We start from the raw sequence: 17,814 nt of genomic DNA, 5'->3' as shown, positions 1-17,814 counted from the left end.
AAGTGTGGGTCCCTTACTGAATGGGAGAGGCAACCTTGTGACAGGATGCAGAAAAGGCTGAAGTTTCACACACACACACACACAGAGTTTCACAGTGTTCAATGCTTTTTTCACCTCAGTCTTCACAGGCAAGGTCAGCTCCCTGACTACTGCACTGGGCAGGACAGTTTGGGGAGGAGGTGAACAGCCCTCAGTGGTGAAAGAGCACGTTTGGGACTGCTTAGAAAAGCTGGACGTGTACAAGACCATGAGGCTGGATGGGGTGCACCCAAGAGTGCTGAGGGAGTCGGCTGACGTGATTGTAGAGCCACTGGCCATCTTTTAAAACTCATGGTGATCAGGAGAGGTCCCAGATGACTGGAAAAGGGCAAACATAATGCCCATATTAAAGAAAGGGAAAAAGGAGGATCCATGGAACTACAAACCAGTCAGCCTCACCTCAGTCCCTGGAAAAATCTGGAGCAGATCCTGAGGGAATATATTTCTAAGCATCTGGAGGAGAGGGAGGTGATTAGGAACAGTCAGCATGGATTCACCAGGGACAAGCCATGCCTGACCAACCTGATTGCCTTCGTGTTGAGATGACTGGCTCTGTGGATGCAGGAAGACTGGTGGGTGTGGTGTACCTTGATTTTAGCAAGGCTTTTGATATGGTCTCCCACAACATTCTTGTAGACAAGCTAAGGAAATACAGGCTGGATGAATGGACAGTAAGGTGGATAGAAAACTGGCTGGAGCATCGGGCTCAGAGAGAAATAATGGCTCAATGTCTAGTTGGCAGCCATTATCAAGTAGAGTGCCCCAGGGGTTGGTCCTGGGGCTGGTTTTGTTCTATGTCTTCATCGATGACTTGGAAAATGGCATGGAGTGAACCCTCAGCAAGTTTGCAGATGACACCATGCTGGAGGGAGTAGAAGATAGGCTGAAGGGTGGGCTAGGATTCAGAGTGATCTAGACAAATTGGAGGATTGGGCCAAAAGAAATCTCATGAGGTTGTTCTCACCTGCAGGGTAGTAAAACACTGGAACAGGTTACCCAGAGAGGTGGTGGAAGTTCCATCCTAGGAGGTTTTCAAAACCGGTTAGACAAAGCTTTGGCTGGGATGATCTAATTGGGGATGGTCCTGCTCTGAGCAGGGGATAGGATTAGATGACCTCCTAAGGTCCCTTTCAACCCTAACTTTCCATGAATAAGGTGTTTAAAAAAAAGTTTTGGTGTTCAGAACTTATGGTCATTAAAACCAGTCCCTCAAAACAACAGCTTTTCTTAAGGTTAATACATTTTATTGCAGTTTTTTTATGCACACAGGATTAAAGCAGTGCTTTCACAAGGCATATCCCCAGCAGAGGAAACATGCGTTCCCTGGGGACAACTAGCAGTGGTACATACATATGCCACTGCTGGGGAGGCTGGGGCCAGCACCTGGGTTGACCCCAGAAGCCTTACTTGGGGTCCTGGGGGCCTCCCAGGGCTCCAGCAGCAGTAATCTGGATGTGTAGATCTTGGCCAGCAGCCAGTGTGGCTCTGGCTGGCCACACTCCAGTTTCAGACAGTGCAGTCTGCTGCCACGTGCCACTGTGCCTTTTCTGGCACTGGATTTTTGACACTGGGGGATCCCAGAGTCAAAAGTCCCACTGTGCTGCAAATTAGCAGCGGTGAATGCCGGCATGTGTGGTTTGCAGCAAGACAGACCAGTCTGCAGTGCCGCAAACTGCACATGCATGCTCGCCTGGATGTGCCTATAATGCTCAAAATTACCTCAGTTGCTTGATACTTACCTAGTCTAGTTCATGGCACCAACTATCCCTTTCAGGAGAAAACATGTTAAAAATTATATTTCAAATAGAACTGGGATCTCCACATAGGCAGTAGCCAAAATACTTTCCACCCCGTCAGTTTGTATATAATCTAGGCAGCTCAAGGAGCTGTTGAACCAGTTATTAGTTCAAATCTGAAGTTGGCCAGAAAGAGTGGATAAGTATCTTACTACAAATTCGTCTCAATCAGGATTTTTATTTTGGGAAAGTAGAATCTGAGTAAAATCTGAACTAGGATCTAAAGAACCTTGTCATTCTGTGGGGTGCTAAACTGTTCTTGGCACATAGAGATATTTTAATAATTTATCTTGTGCTAGGGCTGAGCTTTCTCCCTGTACCCAGTATGAGCTAGCCTCCAGGAAAGCTCTGCTCATCTGTGTGAGGAATGGAGAGCAGGCATGGTAAAAGAATTTTGCCAGTCATGCAGTGCTGAGAAAGTGAGAATGGCCATGTTTGAGGCATATCATAGAACATTTAGCACTGGCACTAGGGAAGAGAGATGGGAAGACCTACTGCAATTCATGTAGCAGTTTACTGGTGTACCTGAGAGCTGCTGTTTCACGCTGCATTAATACATGGGAAATTCTCACTCAGCTGAGATGATCATACTGAGATGAATGGCCACGTCACATGGCTCTGAGAATGTTTTTCAAGTTTAAAGGTCAGCTTGCCTAACTGCTGTAAAATCCTTATTCTTTCTTGGATTTCTTTGAGACTTGATTCAGGGGAGAGGGGAGTATCCAAATATGGGGTTATTTGAGCTAGGAGTTTCAAGACACAGTCCTTCCAAAACCAGCGTTTTTTAAGATTGACAGAGGCTGCATCTACACAAGATGCTGACTGTGCAGTTGTTATTGTTAAACAAGTACTAAATGACTGCATAGTAACTGAAGTTATTCCACAGTAGCATCATCAAATGGCTTTTAGGTGACACTGATTGTGCAGTAGCTCGTTACTATTATGCAGTAGTGTCGCATCATGCTTTGTGCTATGTGATTCTACTGCACAATAGTAACAAGCTACTGCACAGTCAGCATCTCGTGTAGATGCAGCCAGATTCAGTCAGCTCTTTCTGTTTTATATTCCTACTAAGGAATCAAACTAGGAATCAGAAAAGGAGTCATAGGTTTTTCACATTTATTTCACTGAGTGTCAGGTGCCTACTATGGTTCTGTCTCAGCCCTTGTCCCTGTTTACTTTTATGTGGAAGTCATGATCTGTGAGAGACTATGCCATTGTGAGTGGATCGCAGCCCTTCTCTCTGCTGTTTCATGCACAAAACTGCAATATAAAAGGTAGTCCACTTGGATTGTAGAAAATGGATCCTTATTTCAGTGCACTATATTCAGTGCTGCTGTTTTGCAGCCATGTGGTGCATTGTAGTCAGTATGACTGCCTACTTCTGTTAGAACATGGAGCTTCCTGGAAGCTTATTGGTGTCACTCTCCAAATTACCCCTCCTACAACTCCTATTCCAACCTGTAGGGAATCTCTATGAAAGTTCAGGATCTGGAGAGAGCAAGCCGTCTTCTGGTATGGTCTGAACTCATCTCCTTACTCCCAATGTGAACTGGGATTTGGGGGCCTAAATTTACACCTCTGAAAATCAGGCAACACAAAGTTAAGGTACCTATATGTGGTGGAGGAATTGACTGCAGATAGAGGGGGCTCACATGAAAGAGGTGCTGATTAATTGGGCCAGGAAGAAGAAAGGACAAGAAGCCTAGTTGGCTTTAGAACATAGTGAGAGAAGAGGGTCTCATTCAGGATACAGCTTAGGTTTTATAATCAAGGAAGCATGTGATCTTTCAGTAGACTGCTGCTTATGACATATATATGCAGCAACTGAAGACACTGACAACAAGAAGCAACCTTTTCACTTGCTGCTGGCTTAAGGGGATTGGATAGAAAAGGTAGGATAGAAACTGAAGGGGAGTGACTTGTATGTTGTGGGGGAAGGTAGAAGTCTGTAGGGGAAAAATACTAAAGCAGTCTTCTCTCACATGCTTAGAGTTGCTTTAACTACACATAATAACATTTCCAGCATTTTGAGACTGAAATCTGTTAGTGTGTTCTTTGGCTCTAACAACTGTACAATCCAGAGATTTCACGGTATGATCCTAATCACCATTCCACTGCAACACCCTACAGGACAGGGGAGCAGCATTTAGGAACTGCGTAGTATCTTGTAGTATACATAAGCATATATATATCATACGCATTATGCCACAGGAGTCTCATTTGCAAAACCAGGTGGTATACAAATCTGCAAATGATTAACTCCAGTAAGAAAAAATATATAGTTTAAAAAACCTTAAGAAAATCATGGACAGAATTCTTACCTACCAGAGTTAAGGATCTTCAGTGATAGCTATGCTCTTCCAGAATTTCAGGTTAAGTTAAATTCAAAATCTGTAAAATGAAGAAGTATAGATTTAACCAGTCAAACATTACAGTGCCATTTTTGAGTGCTAATATAGCTACTCTTACTCTCCCTTTGAGCTGTACTAAACTGGAGCTACATATATATAACTGGTGTAACAATCAAATTCTTAGTGTACTCCATAAAAAACGCTACATTTGGAAAATTTTACAACAGTTTCACTCATATCATAGCCCCTTCACTTACTCACCATTAAACTCAAAGCTCACATTTACCTCCTGCCCAACTGTTTACGCTCCCCATGGTTTGAAGATGTTTGTGACCTGCTGCTGACATAACCTACGTAGTTCATTACTGAAATGAAGCTTACTAGATCTCTTGAGGTACATGTTGCTTTTAATCCCATGTGCAGAGGTCACACACATAGAGATCAGGCATACAGGCTTATCTTCCCTGTTACTCCCTAGACGTATGACCCATCCAGGCAGCATTATATAATAACTGAAGCTCTGTCAAGCAAATGGCATTTCAATTGATCCCTTTGCTATCCAATATAGCCCACTTTGCCCAGCACAGTGAATACAGCTGGAGTGCTTGCAGATAATTTCTTTTAGCTGTTGGCAGCTCTCTGGGGACAAGGCAAAGATTAAATAGATGTGTACTTTAAGTTAGTATATTTTGGAACTTCAAGCAATTGAGTTTATCTGAACTTGTCATTTGGAATCACAAAATAGAACTGGACAAACTTCCTTTTATGCCATCCAGGACCATGGAGTGTTCTATGTTAGCTGAATGTCCATTCAAATAAACCTCACATGTGGGAAAGATAGTAATCTACATTAAATCTTCTAAAGTGGTTGAAGTATTGAGTGGGATTTAACTTTTTTTTTAGGTGGATTCAAATATTAAATGTCAAACCAATACATCAGAGACGGTTGTCTCTTCAGAACAAATAGGATTCCTTATTTCAGAGGTGGGGCCAGTGAGCAAATCTGCCAAAGACGCAGTTTCATCCATGCAAGCCAGATGCAGAGAAAGAAGAAGCGGTTCACAGAAGGGCAAGTCCCCTGGTAAGAGTTAGTCCCTAAGTTTTGAAGCTGTATAGTTAAGACAGTGGAATGGAAATAATTATACTGGCAATGTAGTAACAACTAGGGCTGTGTGAAATGGGCCCTATTTGATTTGTATTTGGCCCAAATCAGGGACAGTGATTTGATCCGTTGGTTCAGATCACCGTCCCTGATTCGGCGAAACAGTGATTCGGACACAGGCACAGCTTTAAAATTTCTTTTCTATGTAACTTGAGGTAGCAGGTACGGCTCATGATCACTGTGGTACTAGGGCTCATGGAGCATCCTACAGGAGCACAGGGGGTTCTCCAGCGTGCTCAGCAGTGAACCTGGAAGTAGACCAGAAGTACTTCTGGTCCACTTCTGGGTCTGCCAGGGAGTGCACTGGGGACTCCCCCCATACCTTCCCCAGCTCGGTGATCAGCTGCAGGGGGACCCCAGGTGCCCCCGTCCCAGACCCAGGAGGCACCAGTCACCAAGCTGGGAGGGGTTCCCCGCATGCTCCCCAGTGGACCAGGAAGTGGACCAGAAGTGCTTCTAGTCCACTTCCGAGTCTGCTGCTGAGCGTGCTGTGGAGCCCCCTGTGTTTCTGTGGGATGCTGCATGTGCCCCAGCACTGCAGCATTCAGAGCCCCAGCTAGCTAGCGGTATGTAGAAAAATCATTTAAATCTGTATCTATGTCCAAATCCCCAAATCTCTCTGAATTGATTCAGAGGGTTCTGAATTGATTTGGAAGGATTAAAGGGTCCTCTGATTCAATTCGGATTCGGAGATTTGGCCATCAAATGGGGCCGAATCTCTGCCGAATCGACTGAAGCTTTGCACAGCCTTAGTAACAACCATACCAAGGCAGAAGTGCTTGTCCCTGTATTGCTTATTCCTGTATGAGAAGGACATATGCTATACCAGTAAGCCAAGTTTTGAACTTGGCCCTCATGGTCCAAAAGCTTGGATGTCAAAGTGCTGAGCAGAAGAGACAGATGCCAGTGCTCCAAGACAGGCATTCAGTTGTTGAGATGAGCACTGAGGTAATAAAAACAGGCTCTGGCTGAAGTGGTTACTAAAATGCCAAGACAAGGGCTTAGTTGTCAAACTGCCAAAGTAGTTGCTGAAATTAATTAGAAAAAATAAGCAGCAAAGCATCTGTGGTCAAACTTCTTGCAAAATGTAATAACTTAAAAGAAATTTAAATTTAAGTAAAAGGCTTTAGCACAGAAAAGATTCATGGTGTGCTTTGGAGTGGTTCTGGGGAACAGCCAGGATGGTCACTAGGAACATGCAGTTCCTGCAGGAGGCTTCATCTCATGTTGGTCAAGAAGCAACACTTTAATCGGAAGGTTCCGAGGCCAGTAGTGAAGGACAAGTGGGGGTGGGAGGGATTAGTTTCTAGCATGTTGTGACAGTTTATGCTATATACATAAAATCCCTACTCTTTATAACAAAACTTATCTGAGTAATAAGGAATGTCAGCCTACCTCTTGACAGCAAAGTGATACCCGCTCTTGGGTTTCATGATAGAGATTATTTTCAGAGAAGAGGTTCTGGTTATAGTACAATACTGAATTCTGGCTTCATTTTGAAGCTCACCCGTATCCTATCTGTTAACACTGGGAAATTAATTTCTGTGCCTGAGTTGCCCTATGCACAGAAAAATGCTTATCTGATATGGAATATTGTAAGGCTAAACACCTGTATTTTTTTTTCAATGAAAGAAAGGACTACTATTTGTGTTTGGAAACTCGTTGCTGGGAAAGTGGGGTGGTCACCAAGGTCTGATCAATGTTACCAGTATATCCTTTTAGGCCTGGTATATATAAACCAGTATATCCTTTTAGGCCTGGTGCATCCAAAGTTTCACCAGTTTAATACTTAGATTTCATAGATAGATTTCTAGGGTCAGAGGGACCTGGTAGACCATTGGGTCCGACCCCCTGCTCCAGGCAGGAAAGAGTGCTGGGGTTAAGTATCCCCAGCCAGATGCCTGTCTAATCTCTTCTTGGACACCTCCAAGGTAGGGGAAAATGCCACCTCCCTTGGAAGCCCATTCCATATTTTGGCAACCCTTACCATAAAGGATACCTACCGTGTGATCCATCTTTTGTTTTGTTCTGTTTTAAATTGACCTAGTTAGATCAGAGTAAGAATGTGTTTGAATACTTCTTCCCTTTAACTTGTCTTCTCTCTGTTTAGCTTGTAAGGAAAACCAGTAGTCTTGAAACAGACAGGACCTAAACAGTTTTGTCAATTAAGTAGTTAAACAGAGACCAGTTGTAAAGTAGCAGTGGGACTAAAGAATGCTTATGTAACCCAGCAAACCTATGCATTTAACCAATTTATGCATTGGACAATAACTAAAGTTTGTTAATAATGTAAGCAATAGGCAAAAAGTTGGGATAGGTATTGTTTTGTACAGTTCAGTGAATTATGCATTTATCTGATATGCACGCAAATGTAGATGTATAAACCTGACTTATACTGATATAACCACTGATTTTAAACCAATTGCAAGTGTCTACAAAAACATCTGGTATTGGTTTAACATTGGTTAAAAATTGGTTTAAAATTATTTTAAAATAACACTGCCAGTTAGAATAGTGGAACATATATATTTATTCAAACCCTGGAAAAATAATGTACCAAACATAACATGAGTTTTTATAGTTTCTATAGCTGGAAAGCATATGTGTTGTATCTGAATGTGAATAAACAGCATACCAGCCATTAAGGAATTTCTACAATCTCAGATCTACTTACCTGCACTGGGAAGTCATTCTCTGTGATTTCCTGACAGGAAGTAGTCAGCAGTTAAAAATATTTAAAAATTTCCATTTAGGTAGTCTTTTCTCCTTCAGATCAGCCTTGATTTTTTTCTTAGGGAGAACCATTTGCAGCTTTTGCTGTCCTCAGCTAAATTACTTGAATTCCAAGAGCAAGATTTTCCCCCACAGCCCATGAGTTAGAGATTATGAAAGAACTATGCCAAGAGCACACTGTACTTTGGGTATCCTTACCTGGCAGATGACTTGGGTATTTCTGCCAGCTAGCACAGATTAAAGTAACTGAAGCTGAAGATGAAGATACACAGGCCATAGCTGGTGTAGAAGGCAGCTGCTTGAGTGCCTTACCCGTACTTAACTTAGGCTTTTACAAGCACAGTAGGTTTGTACTCAAGTGCCTTCAGTGGCTCCCACACAGTTTCTGATGCCAATTTAAGCCTTTGGTCTTAATTTTCAAAGCAATTTATTGATTGAGCCTCCAGTTTATCTCAAAGACCACATTTTCTGTATTCCTATTGGTTAGTACAGATTAAAAAGCCCAGAATGAAACATATGAGAACTGAGCACAAAACATTCTTAATAAGAGAGCCTCCAGCTGTGGAACAGATTTTCAGGGGAGATCAGGTGATTCCAAAGTCTATCTTTAGGACAAATTGTGGACCAACCTGTTTTGACAAGCTTCTTCATCATTTGTAATCTATTAGTATATTGATATTCTCCTAGGTTCTTATACACAGTACCAAAAAAGAAGTAATATCTTTTGAAAGAAATATTTTTAAAAAAATCACTAAAACCCTAGCAGAACACAGCAGGAACAAAGGAATGAAACGGACTTCCCCTTTTATTATTGTGTACAGTTCTCTGCCATTATTGGCACTACATATAAGTCTTTTGTAAGTTTAACAAATACTGCCCTAAAATAGTTATGTTTTATTTTCATATGACCATGTAATTAAAGACTGAGTTGTAATGTCACATATAGAGTGACACTAAGGTTATATAGTGATATTTTCTGTTTTTTTGAGGCTAATAGTAATTGACCATAGTTACATAGCATATACTAGCTACAAGAAGCATCGGTTTTTTGATACATAGCAGATATCTCCACAAGATGTATTCATTTATATTTTTATTGTGTTTTTGGCTTCTTAAAAAAGGGACATTCTGGGGTTGGTTCTATTTTGTTATTTACAGTACATTTTTATAAAACTTGAGATTCAGGCAATGCCCGATGTTACTCATACAACCTTAACTGTCTTTTTGCATTCAGTACAGAAGTCTGTTAACTACATGGTCATAATTGATCTGCTCTGCCTGACTTCTGCCACATATAGCTTGCGGGTTGAATGTTACACAATGGGCAAGGCAGGAATACGTACTGCATGAGGAAGAGGTCTTCAATATCTGGACCATATTTTGGTTAAGCTGTATTTTCTGTCTTGTATATTGTAGGAGGCAAGGTGCCCATGACCCACTGCCTCATTGCACATGCATGCATATTCATGCATCATTACTCATGAATGTGTATTTATGCTTATTTAGAATCAGCCAGGATGTGTCATGCTTTGTATTAAATGACATTTTTTTTAAAATTGGAAGCAACTTATGCATGACCAGTTACTGATAGGACTGTAAGATTATCTTAAAAACCTGTATTGTATATACAGGAAAATCAGCACTTGTGGGAAGTACCTATTTTAATTAGTGACTTAAATCATCCAAAATGAAATGCATCAACCACTGAAAAGTACACGTCTAATTTATTGTCTCTGCCAAGTGTTAGGTTTATAACCCAAGCTACTCTGAAGCAGGGGTGCTGAACCTCCAGCCCACAAGCCAAATGCAGCCAGGGTATCCAGCCCATTGGGCTCCCCACAGGTCAGATAATGTGGCAGTGGGGGAGTGGTGGCGATTAATACAGCCACCCTTCCCTGCTGCTGAATACCCAGACCCCAAGCCCTGTGTGGTGGGTCGGGGCCAGGCCACGTCCCCTTCCTCCCACACAGCCAGATTGGAATGGAACAACCCCCACATTGGATCAGGGCCAGGCCACAACCTCTTCCCCTGTGGCTGGTTCAGGGCCAACCACACCCCTCCCTCCCCTATCATGAGACCAGGCTGGGGCTGCATCCAGTCCCTTTCCCTCAAGAGAGCCAGGTTGGGGTCCTAGCATGACTGCCCTGGGTGTCAGTTTGTGACCAGTAGTCAGCTCTGGCCTGTGGACAGACCAGGCACTGCCCACCTTACTGAGCAGCCAAAAAGGTTGAGCACCACTGCTGTATCTAGAGCTGTTTAAAAGACTTGTCTTATATGGCAAAATTGTGTCCGTTTCACTCACTGCATATGACTGGAGTGTTCATTCTCAAAATGTCCAAATATTCATTCTTGAAGGAAGAGAAAATCTGGAACGTTACCGTCTCTAACATGAGTTTTTTACAATAATTTAAGCAACTTGGAAACCCATTGCAGAATGAAAGCGCCACACTCACTCCCTCACACACATGGCTTCATCTTGGATAGGCCTTCTAAACTTGTAAGGTTACAATACAGGTTTCCTCACAGGTGTTCACAAGTAACTTAAGGGTAGATGCTAAAGCTAACATTTGCAAAAGTGGTGGTGGGTTTTTAGCTACCTACCCTGTGATACATTGGGTATGATTGTCCCAATTGCTGTACTTTAAGTGACTTTGGATGAAGTTAGGGAAAATATCTTCATAGCAAGTCATTGACTCAATTCAGACTCCCATCTCTTTGTTACCCTGGGCCTAAGGATCAACTGAGACCAGTCATCTTGACTCAGTCTATAGAATTAATGGGAGTGTTGTTAGGCTCCAGATTACCTACCATTGTAGTGTTTTCAGACTGTAATAAACTTCATCCTCTAGCCCTTTGTACATTCCCAAATACCATTGCTTATGTGCCCCAGTTGATGGGTCACATTGTAGCATGAGCCTTGGGCCAGGTAGTTTTGGTACTTAGAACTGGTAAATCTCTTGGTTACATATCTGTCTTTTCTCAATAGAGTTTCCTAGAGCAAAGGCCAAATGTCACATCCCAACCTGGCCTCATTTCACCTGGCAGATAGGATGCTGGCTAGAGAACCTCTCAAAAGAGAAAATACTGAGCTGTTCTTCTGCAAAGTAGAAAGACCTCTGCTAGACTGACTTATGTGAAAAAGTAGAAGAGATTCTCTACAGCAGTGATTCTTAACCAGGATACCATGATGGGTAGACATGATTCATAAGATAAACCCAGGAAGTTTAAATAGGAATCCATAGTGTCAAAAAATTCTGAGTTGTTGCGGTCTTTCTGAGTTCTGTGCAACAAAAGAATTGCTTTATTATTTTTTCCATAGTCAAGAAATGAGTGAAAGCTAAGAACCAGCGCTTTCTGAGGGATGCCTTGGGTCTAAAAAGGTTAAGAATCACCTAGTATAGGCAACTTTGCAACATATAGCTCTCCTATCTGTTCCCTGAGGAGACTGGGGGGGTTAGTTCCATCTGATGATCATCCCTGCATGTCAGCCAGTGGGTTCATGGCCATGTTGTTTTCATACTCTCTGCAAAGTCAAATTTCCTTATGAGCTTTTTCCATATTTTGTACAATCCATCCATAAAGCTGTAGTTGTCTATACACATGCTCATTGGAATTCTAATTAGAATGCTTGATTAATCAAGCAGATTAATCGAGTCTGTTCTGTGTTCTAATTAGAATGCTTCAGCATCACTTCAGTGTCACATGTATTAAGCTCCCATGTGTTTAAAAATGGCTGTGGGGTGCTTTAAATAAACCTCATCAATGTCCCATGGCCATTTTTAAATGTGCAGGGCTTAATACACATGATGCTGTGGTGTTTTAATTAGAGCAGATGCCTGGGAACTGCTCTAATTAAAACACCTCCCCCTCCCCCCCCCCCAACACCTCTGATCATGTGTATTGGCAGCCATAAACATCTGTTCATAAAGATGGCATTTGTAGTGGCTATTACCACAGCAAGAAGTAGCAGCAAAATATAGGACATTATTGCAGGGTCCTTCATTCACTGCTTGTCATCAGGATAAGGTCACCCTTAAGTTCTGTCCCATATGATTGCCTGAAGTGGCCTTGAATCTTTGAGATTCTGTTTGATGAAGGAACTTAATGATGCTTGTAGCTGTTTTGTCCTTTGTCATCTGTGATAAACTGAGAGGTATGAGAACTGCAAGCATGGCCGTAATGGAAACTTCTGTTAAAAATAAATCTGACCTAACATATATGTGATTTGCACAGATTTAGAGTGGATCCATGTGGACATCAAACTTAAAGATCCAGTGAGTTACTGTATGGCAGAGGTGTCAAACTCATCCAGCCCCCAGGTGAGGGTTGCTGGGTTGGTTTGAGGGCCAAGCTGGGATTGACCTCCTGGGCATGCAGCACAGAGAGTTGATTTGGGATGCACTCTGCATGTGGCAGCCTGTCCTTTGTGCTGGTTCCAGCACCACTTGATTTGGACCAGCCCTGGAACTAGCTCTCAGATCTGGTCCAGCAGGGCACTACATGCACTGTGTCCTCCAGACTGACCCCTGTGCTACGTGCAAGGTGCACGTAGCCGGATCTAGCCCATATACCACATGTGGCACACAGGGCCAGAATTGGCATGTTGGGTCAGTCCAGCAACCCACAGACCAGATCATATGATCCCACAGGCCGGATCTAGCCTGCAGGCCTGACGTTTGACATCCCTGCTGTCTGGTAAATAGTTGTTGTTTCCTTTTGTCCCTCGCAGATAACAAAGGGATTCCACTTCCCTTATTAGCAACTGGAGAAAAAAAACTTGTTTCCGAATACTCTGTCTGCACTGCTTCTAAGTGAGCAGAATGGTCCCCAGTGTTTGTGCCAGTAACTGGGATACATGATCAGCAGTTCACTCTATGCTCTACAGAGGCATTTGCTGAGGCAGTGTTGAGAAACTTTCCAGAGCAATGACTTCAGAGTGGTTACCACATTGAGCTACATGGGGATAGTTCATATTTTTAGGGATCATTTCAGGTTGCTTACAGACTTCACTAACATTATACTTGGGACACATCTGTAAGATTTTCTCCCCAGTCTAGAAATTACAGGTATGAATTTCTGATGTAATCAAATGACTTCAGGAGCTGGGGTGCTAGGCATCTGTTTCGTTTAATCTAGCCCTGAAGATGAAGACCGAGTGTCTGTACTCTGGAACCACATGTTCCAGAGAGGAGCATTGGTCCATTTTTCCAAAATTAGTTTCATTTCAGGACACTTAATTGCTGCTTTTGAATAATGCACATTCTGCTATCCCATTGCCCACTGTTTGTATGAGGGCTGGATTGTAGGAGGAGACCAGGGAGCACATTTTTTAAAGGACTAAATTCTGTTAATAAGTTCTGCTGCATTCCAGTCAGTTGTGAAGTATTGCTTTACCTCAGTGCAGATTGATGTGTGAGAGAGAAATAGCATTTAAAGATACTGGTGCCTCCTGAGACTGGGGGGGTACAGTTTGTGGGCGTTGGCAGCAGGGTGGCAAGTGGCGACCACCTGCAGAAGGTGGCGGGGGGGGTGACAAGTGGCATGCCCACCCATGTGCCCCCCGCCCCCCCCCAACCAGTCGCCTATGAAAATGCTATGGCAGTTTTAAGACTGATGCTGTAGCCATAATGCTCCAGGGAATATATGAAAAGGAAGGATTTTTGTGGGTGATATTTTTTTAGTGGACCTACTACATGGTTAGGAGAGATTTAGACAAGCTTTTGGGTATAAGGCACCCTTTAGGTCTAAGAACCTGAAGAAGGGGTGACCCATATCTGGAAGCTTGTCTAAATCTTTCCCAACCGTGCAGAGTTGGTACAGTAAAAATATCACCCACAAAAATCTTCATCTTTTGCATTTAAGGTAATGTTTTTATGTCTGAAAAGATGCTAAATTTGAATAATCAGTATTTCTGAGCAGTGGCCATCAAACTCCTGAAATAGTATGCTTGGCTGCATTTCACATCAGCAACCAAAAAACAGAAAAGACTTGAAACCATTGCTATGAATGGAGGTAGGTAAGAAGCAAGTGAAAAGGGGGAGCTATATTAAATAAATACATCCTCTTCTTCCTAGATCTCCATCTGCTGGTAGATGTAGCTTGCAAGCAGGAGCACTTTTCAAAGGAAGAATTAAGAGAGTAAGAAGTGGGTGACAAGTATGTGAAAATGTACCTCAGCTGCCAGCTGGGTTCTCTGTTTCAGTCTCCAGTGGTAGTGCTTAGCACATACTGCACTTTGATTCTCTTCAACTGTGTTAAAAGAATCTTTTCCTTTACTCTCATTGTGAATTTATGGGGAATTAGTTATTCCATTGTTTACATCACTTTAGTTATGTTTTTTACCTTGACACACTGTAAAACATCTAGCGGCCAAAGTGTTCAGAATAAAGTAATTATTTAGCTGCTCAGGCTCCATGGAAATTTTGGCTCTGTATAAACAGGAAGCCTCTGTAAAACATTTGTACTGGGGAGTAAGTTTTTTTCTAGTTCTCTTATTTGGAATTGCTGCATTTTTCATTGCTGGAAGCTAATCAGAACAGACCTAGTTTGGTGTTCTCCTCATCTCTGGGAATCACATTGCGTGCTTTAAAGGGAATTGTATAAAAAACAAAAGCACTGGGAGGTCACAAGATTCCAGGTCTGAATGGCTCAGGGATTCTAGGAGAGCAGCTGTAAGACAGATGACCTAATTTTCTCAGTGATTCACTAGGAAATCCTCTTCCTAATCTCATGCTCTGTTTCAATGACAAGCATGTCTCACTGGTGAGCATCCTTCAGCCACTATAGCCGCTGGATCTTTTACAATAATGGAGCATTCTTTTGTCTTAATTATTTCCTTTTGATTTTAGTGATAGCTGTAATGGTAAGTAAGCTGTTCTTTTAATATATTGGCTCATTTTAAATAGGTCTTTTCTGGGCATTTTAAACTTGTTTAATGTAATCCTATTTATACTGACAGTAGAGCTAAGGTTTTTTAACACCTATTTATCTGTATTAGTGTTAAAGTATTGGCCAAAGAATAAAGGATGCATGTGCAATATTTATGTTTCCTTAGAATATATATGAATAAAGCAGCAATAAGAAAATGCAACTTTAATTGCCTTGTGCCTATTCACATGCCTAGTCAGTTCTGTCTAATTGTGAAAACTGTACAGGAGAAAAGATAAGTTATTAGACCTTTTATTTATCACAACCTGAGATGCACTTTTCTAAATGTTGTTGTTGCTTATAGCTGTGCTTCATGTGTCCCAGATGAAGTTTGGGTGGTAGGATGAACCACACCCAAATCTTGAAACACCTACCAAGGCTTCAGATAAAACAGCTAAAAACTTGAGTGCTTGTGTGTCTCGGTACATTAGCAGTTTCATTACCATACTAAACTTTCACAAAGCTTCCATTTTAAATAATTTATTATGTACTCAGTGGGTGCATCTACGTGAGACACTAAATGTGCAGTAGACTAATTTTATGTGCATTAGCACAGCAGACAAAAACCATGCTAATGCATAGTAGAATTAGTCTACTGCTCATCAATGTCACAAAAAAGCATGCACCAGCATGATGCACAATAGTGTTAAATACAGCGCATTAAGTTAGTACCTGTTATTACAGGTACTAAAATTAATTCGCTATATTTATGGTGCATTAATGAACATGTAGATGCACCCATTACATTTTCAGAGGTCAGCTGCTTTAATATTTGAGTCAGGTGCCTATTCCCAGGCCCTGTTGTTAAATGAGAATGTATGGAAACAATAGGGAAAAAACAAGGACAGTCAAATAGTTAAAGGGAAAAGATGCCTAGTGCTACAGCAGGAACACTATAATCCAAGTCTGGTTTTGGTGGTCCTTAGTTGACAGGACTGGGGACTGATATAGAGGGTGCAGTGGGAAAAACCATTAGCCGTATTACTCTGTTGAAGCTTCTGCTATTAAGAAAATAGTGATAGGCTTTGAGGAGAATCATGTCCAGTCTAGTTTTCCTGACAGTGAAGGTAGAGTGCAATGATAATTGAAATTTAGCATTGACAGACTGGACCTCACTCTTATTCAATAACTGAAATACAACAAAGCTTCTTATCTTCACTTCTTCAGTCCTGTCTTTCATGAAAGAACACAAAGCTCTTTCTGAGATATGAGTCAGGCAGCCTTTGTATGGTTTAAGATTCTTTTGCTTCAAAGATTAATTACAAAATTTTAGCATTAGCTTTACATATAATACCATATATATTATATTTGATTATATAGTATATAAAATACCAATAAGAAGGCTATAGAGCTGGATCTCCTACCATACCTCCCATGCATAGTAGTATGATCAACCAAAACTCTCTTTATCCTTAAGTTACTTTCTTGGGCATAATGTGGGGCACATTCAGTGGCTTAAAAATAAGTCTAATATTGTACAAGGCCTTACAAGTCTCAGGTAATCCTCCAGACCAAACATCTTGGTCTTGCAGCACCTTTAGCAGGAATGTATTTCAGTCAGTAAATAATAAAATGTAACTACTCCAGCAAGGTACTGCTTTCTTGTTTAACTGCTTTCTTGTTAGTAGGAACAGTGTGGAGCTTGGTTTAACACTGAGGTGTAAAATTATAGCAGCACATGCGGTTGGTGGTTCAGTAACCTATAACTAAGGTTATTAAAATGAAATGAATGTTGCATTTATGTTCTCTGTGTGTATTTTACACTTTTAATGGCATATGTATCATATTTTGAAAATAAATATTTAGTGTATGAATAGCGCCGGATATCATCTTTATGTTTTAAATAATCATTTCCCCACTGACTTTCAATATTTTAGTGTAACTCCATCAAGTTATATGGAGTATAGGGATGAATTTGGTTGAACATGTATCCAAAACGTCATTATTCTGTCATATTCTGGAGGGCAATTCCTTTCTCCTAAATACCATGATTGATAGAGGAATATTTATAAATGCTGAAATCACAGTTTAATGAAGAAATGACCGAATATATAGTAGGTTTTCAGTATATGACATAATGTTCTTTGTATTAAATTCTGGATCTTCTCATCAGCCAGATCCATCACGTCAAGTTACAAACTACTTCTTGCAACCTTACTTTGAGGTTATAGGTCTGACCCATAGTATTATTCACCTCCCAGTGGTGTCAGAGTAGAATAACAGTTGAATTCCAGACCTCTGACATCAGCATGACCTGAAACCTCCTTGCAGTAGCAACTAGAAAAGGGCTACTGAATCTAAATTAGCAAGAGCTGAAGAAAGGCTGCGCGTGAAATGGACAGAGCCCTTCCCAGGGCTGGAGACATAAGGCTGCAATAAATCAGTTAATGTTATAGAGTGGAGTTGCTTTAGATGCTGGCTAGGTGCCATTCAGAGTGCCATGAGAAGTCTGGGAAAGAACTTGAATTCACTTTGATAAATTCCCTGCTTCATTTGTTTATTGATCTGACTTTTCATTTTATGTTGTTGTATTTTTTATTTTTATCTTTACTGCCTTGGGCACAGACTTTGCTTTGATGTCAGTTTGAAAGACCAGTGAGTGACCCTAATTTACATGTGATAGCTTAATCAGAGGTTAGTAAGGACTCTGCTTGTTGAATGCAGTTAAGCAGAGGATCAGGAGAGGGAGTCCAGGAGCTCAGAAAACTAGACATTGAGGGGGTGGGGTTGTTCCTGTTAGCTGCTCCACCCTCACTTTGTGTCAGCAGGTAGGGAGAGTGCTTGCAGTCCCAGGGGAGGGAGG

General features: G+C 41.5%; 1 protein-coding gene across 2 annotated transcripts in view; it reads left to right on the top strand.

Annotated features, from left to right (window-relative positions):
- HSF5 (heat shock transcription factor 5) overlaps positions 1–14,226 on the top strand; it is a 31,918-nt gene extending 17,692 nt beyond the window's left edge. Inside the window, exons 5-7 of one of the 2 annotated variants that reach the window (XM_090025822.1) lie at positions 1,054–1,080; positions 5,093–5,270; positions 14,159–14,226. In XM_090025822.1, the coding sequence (XP_089881948.1) occupies positions 1,054–1,080; positions 5,093–5,270; positions 14,159–14,226 (273 nt within the window). The remainder of the gene's footprint in view (positions 1–1,053; positions 1,081–5,092; positions 5,271–14,158) is intronic. The other variant, XM_090025823.1, reaches the window with a different exon arrangement.
- Positions 14,227–17,814: the final 3,588 nt, after the last annotated feature.

Source organism: Crocodylus siamensis, chromosome 13 (genome assembly GCF_052110815.1).
Source record: "Crocodylus siamensis isolate JL-2025a chromosome 13, ASM5211081v1, whole genome shotgun sequence".
Classification (NCBI taxonomy): domain Eukaryota; kingdom Metazoa; phylum Chordata; order Crocodylia; family Crocodylidae; genus Crocodylus; species Crocodylus siamensis.
This window is presented reverse-complemented; position numbering and strand designations above follow the sequence as displayed.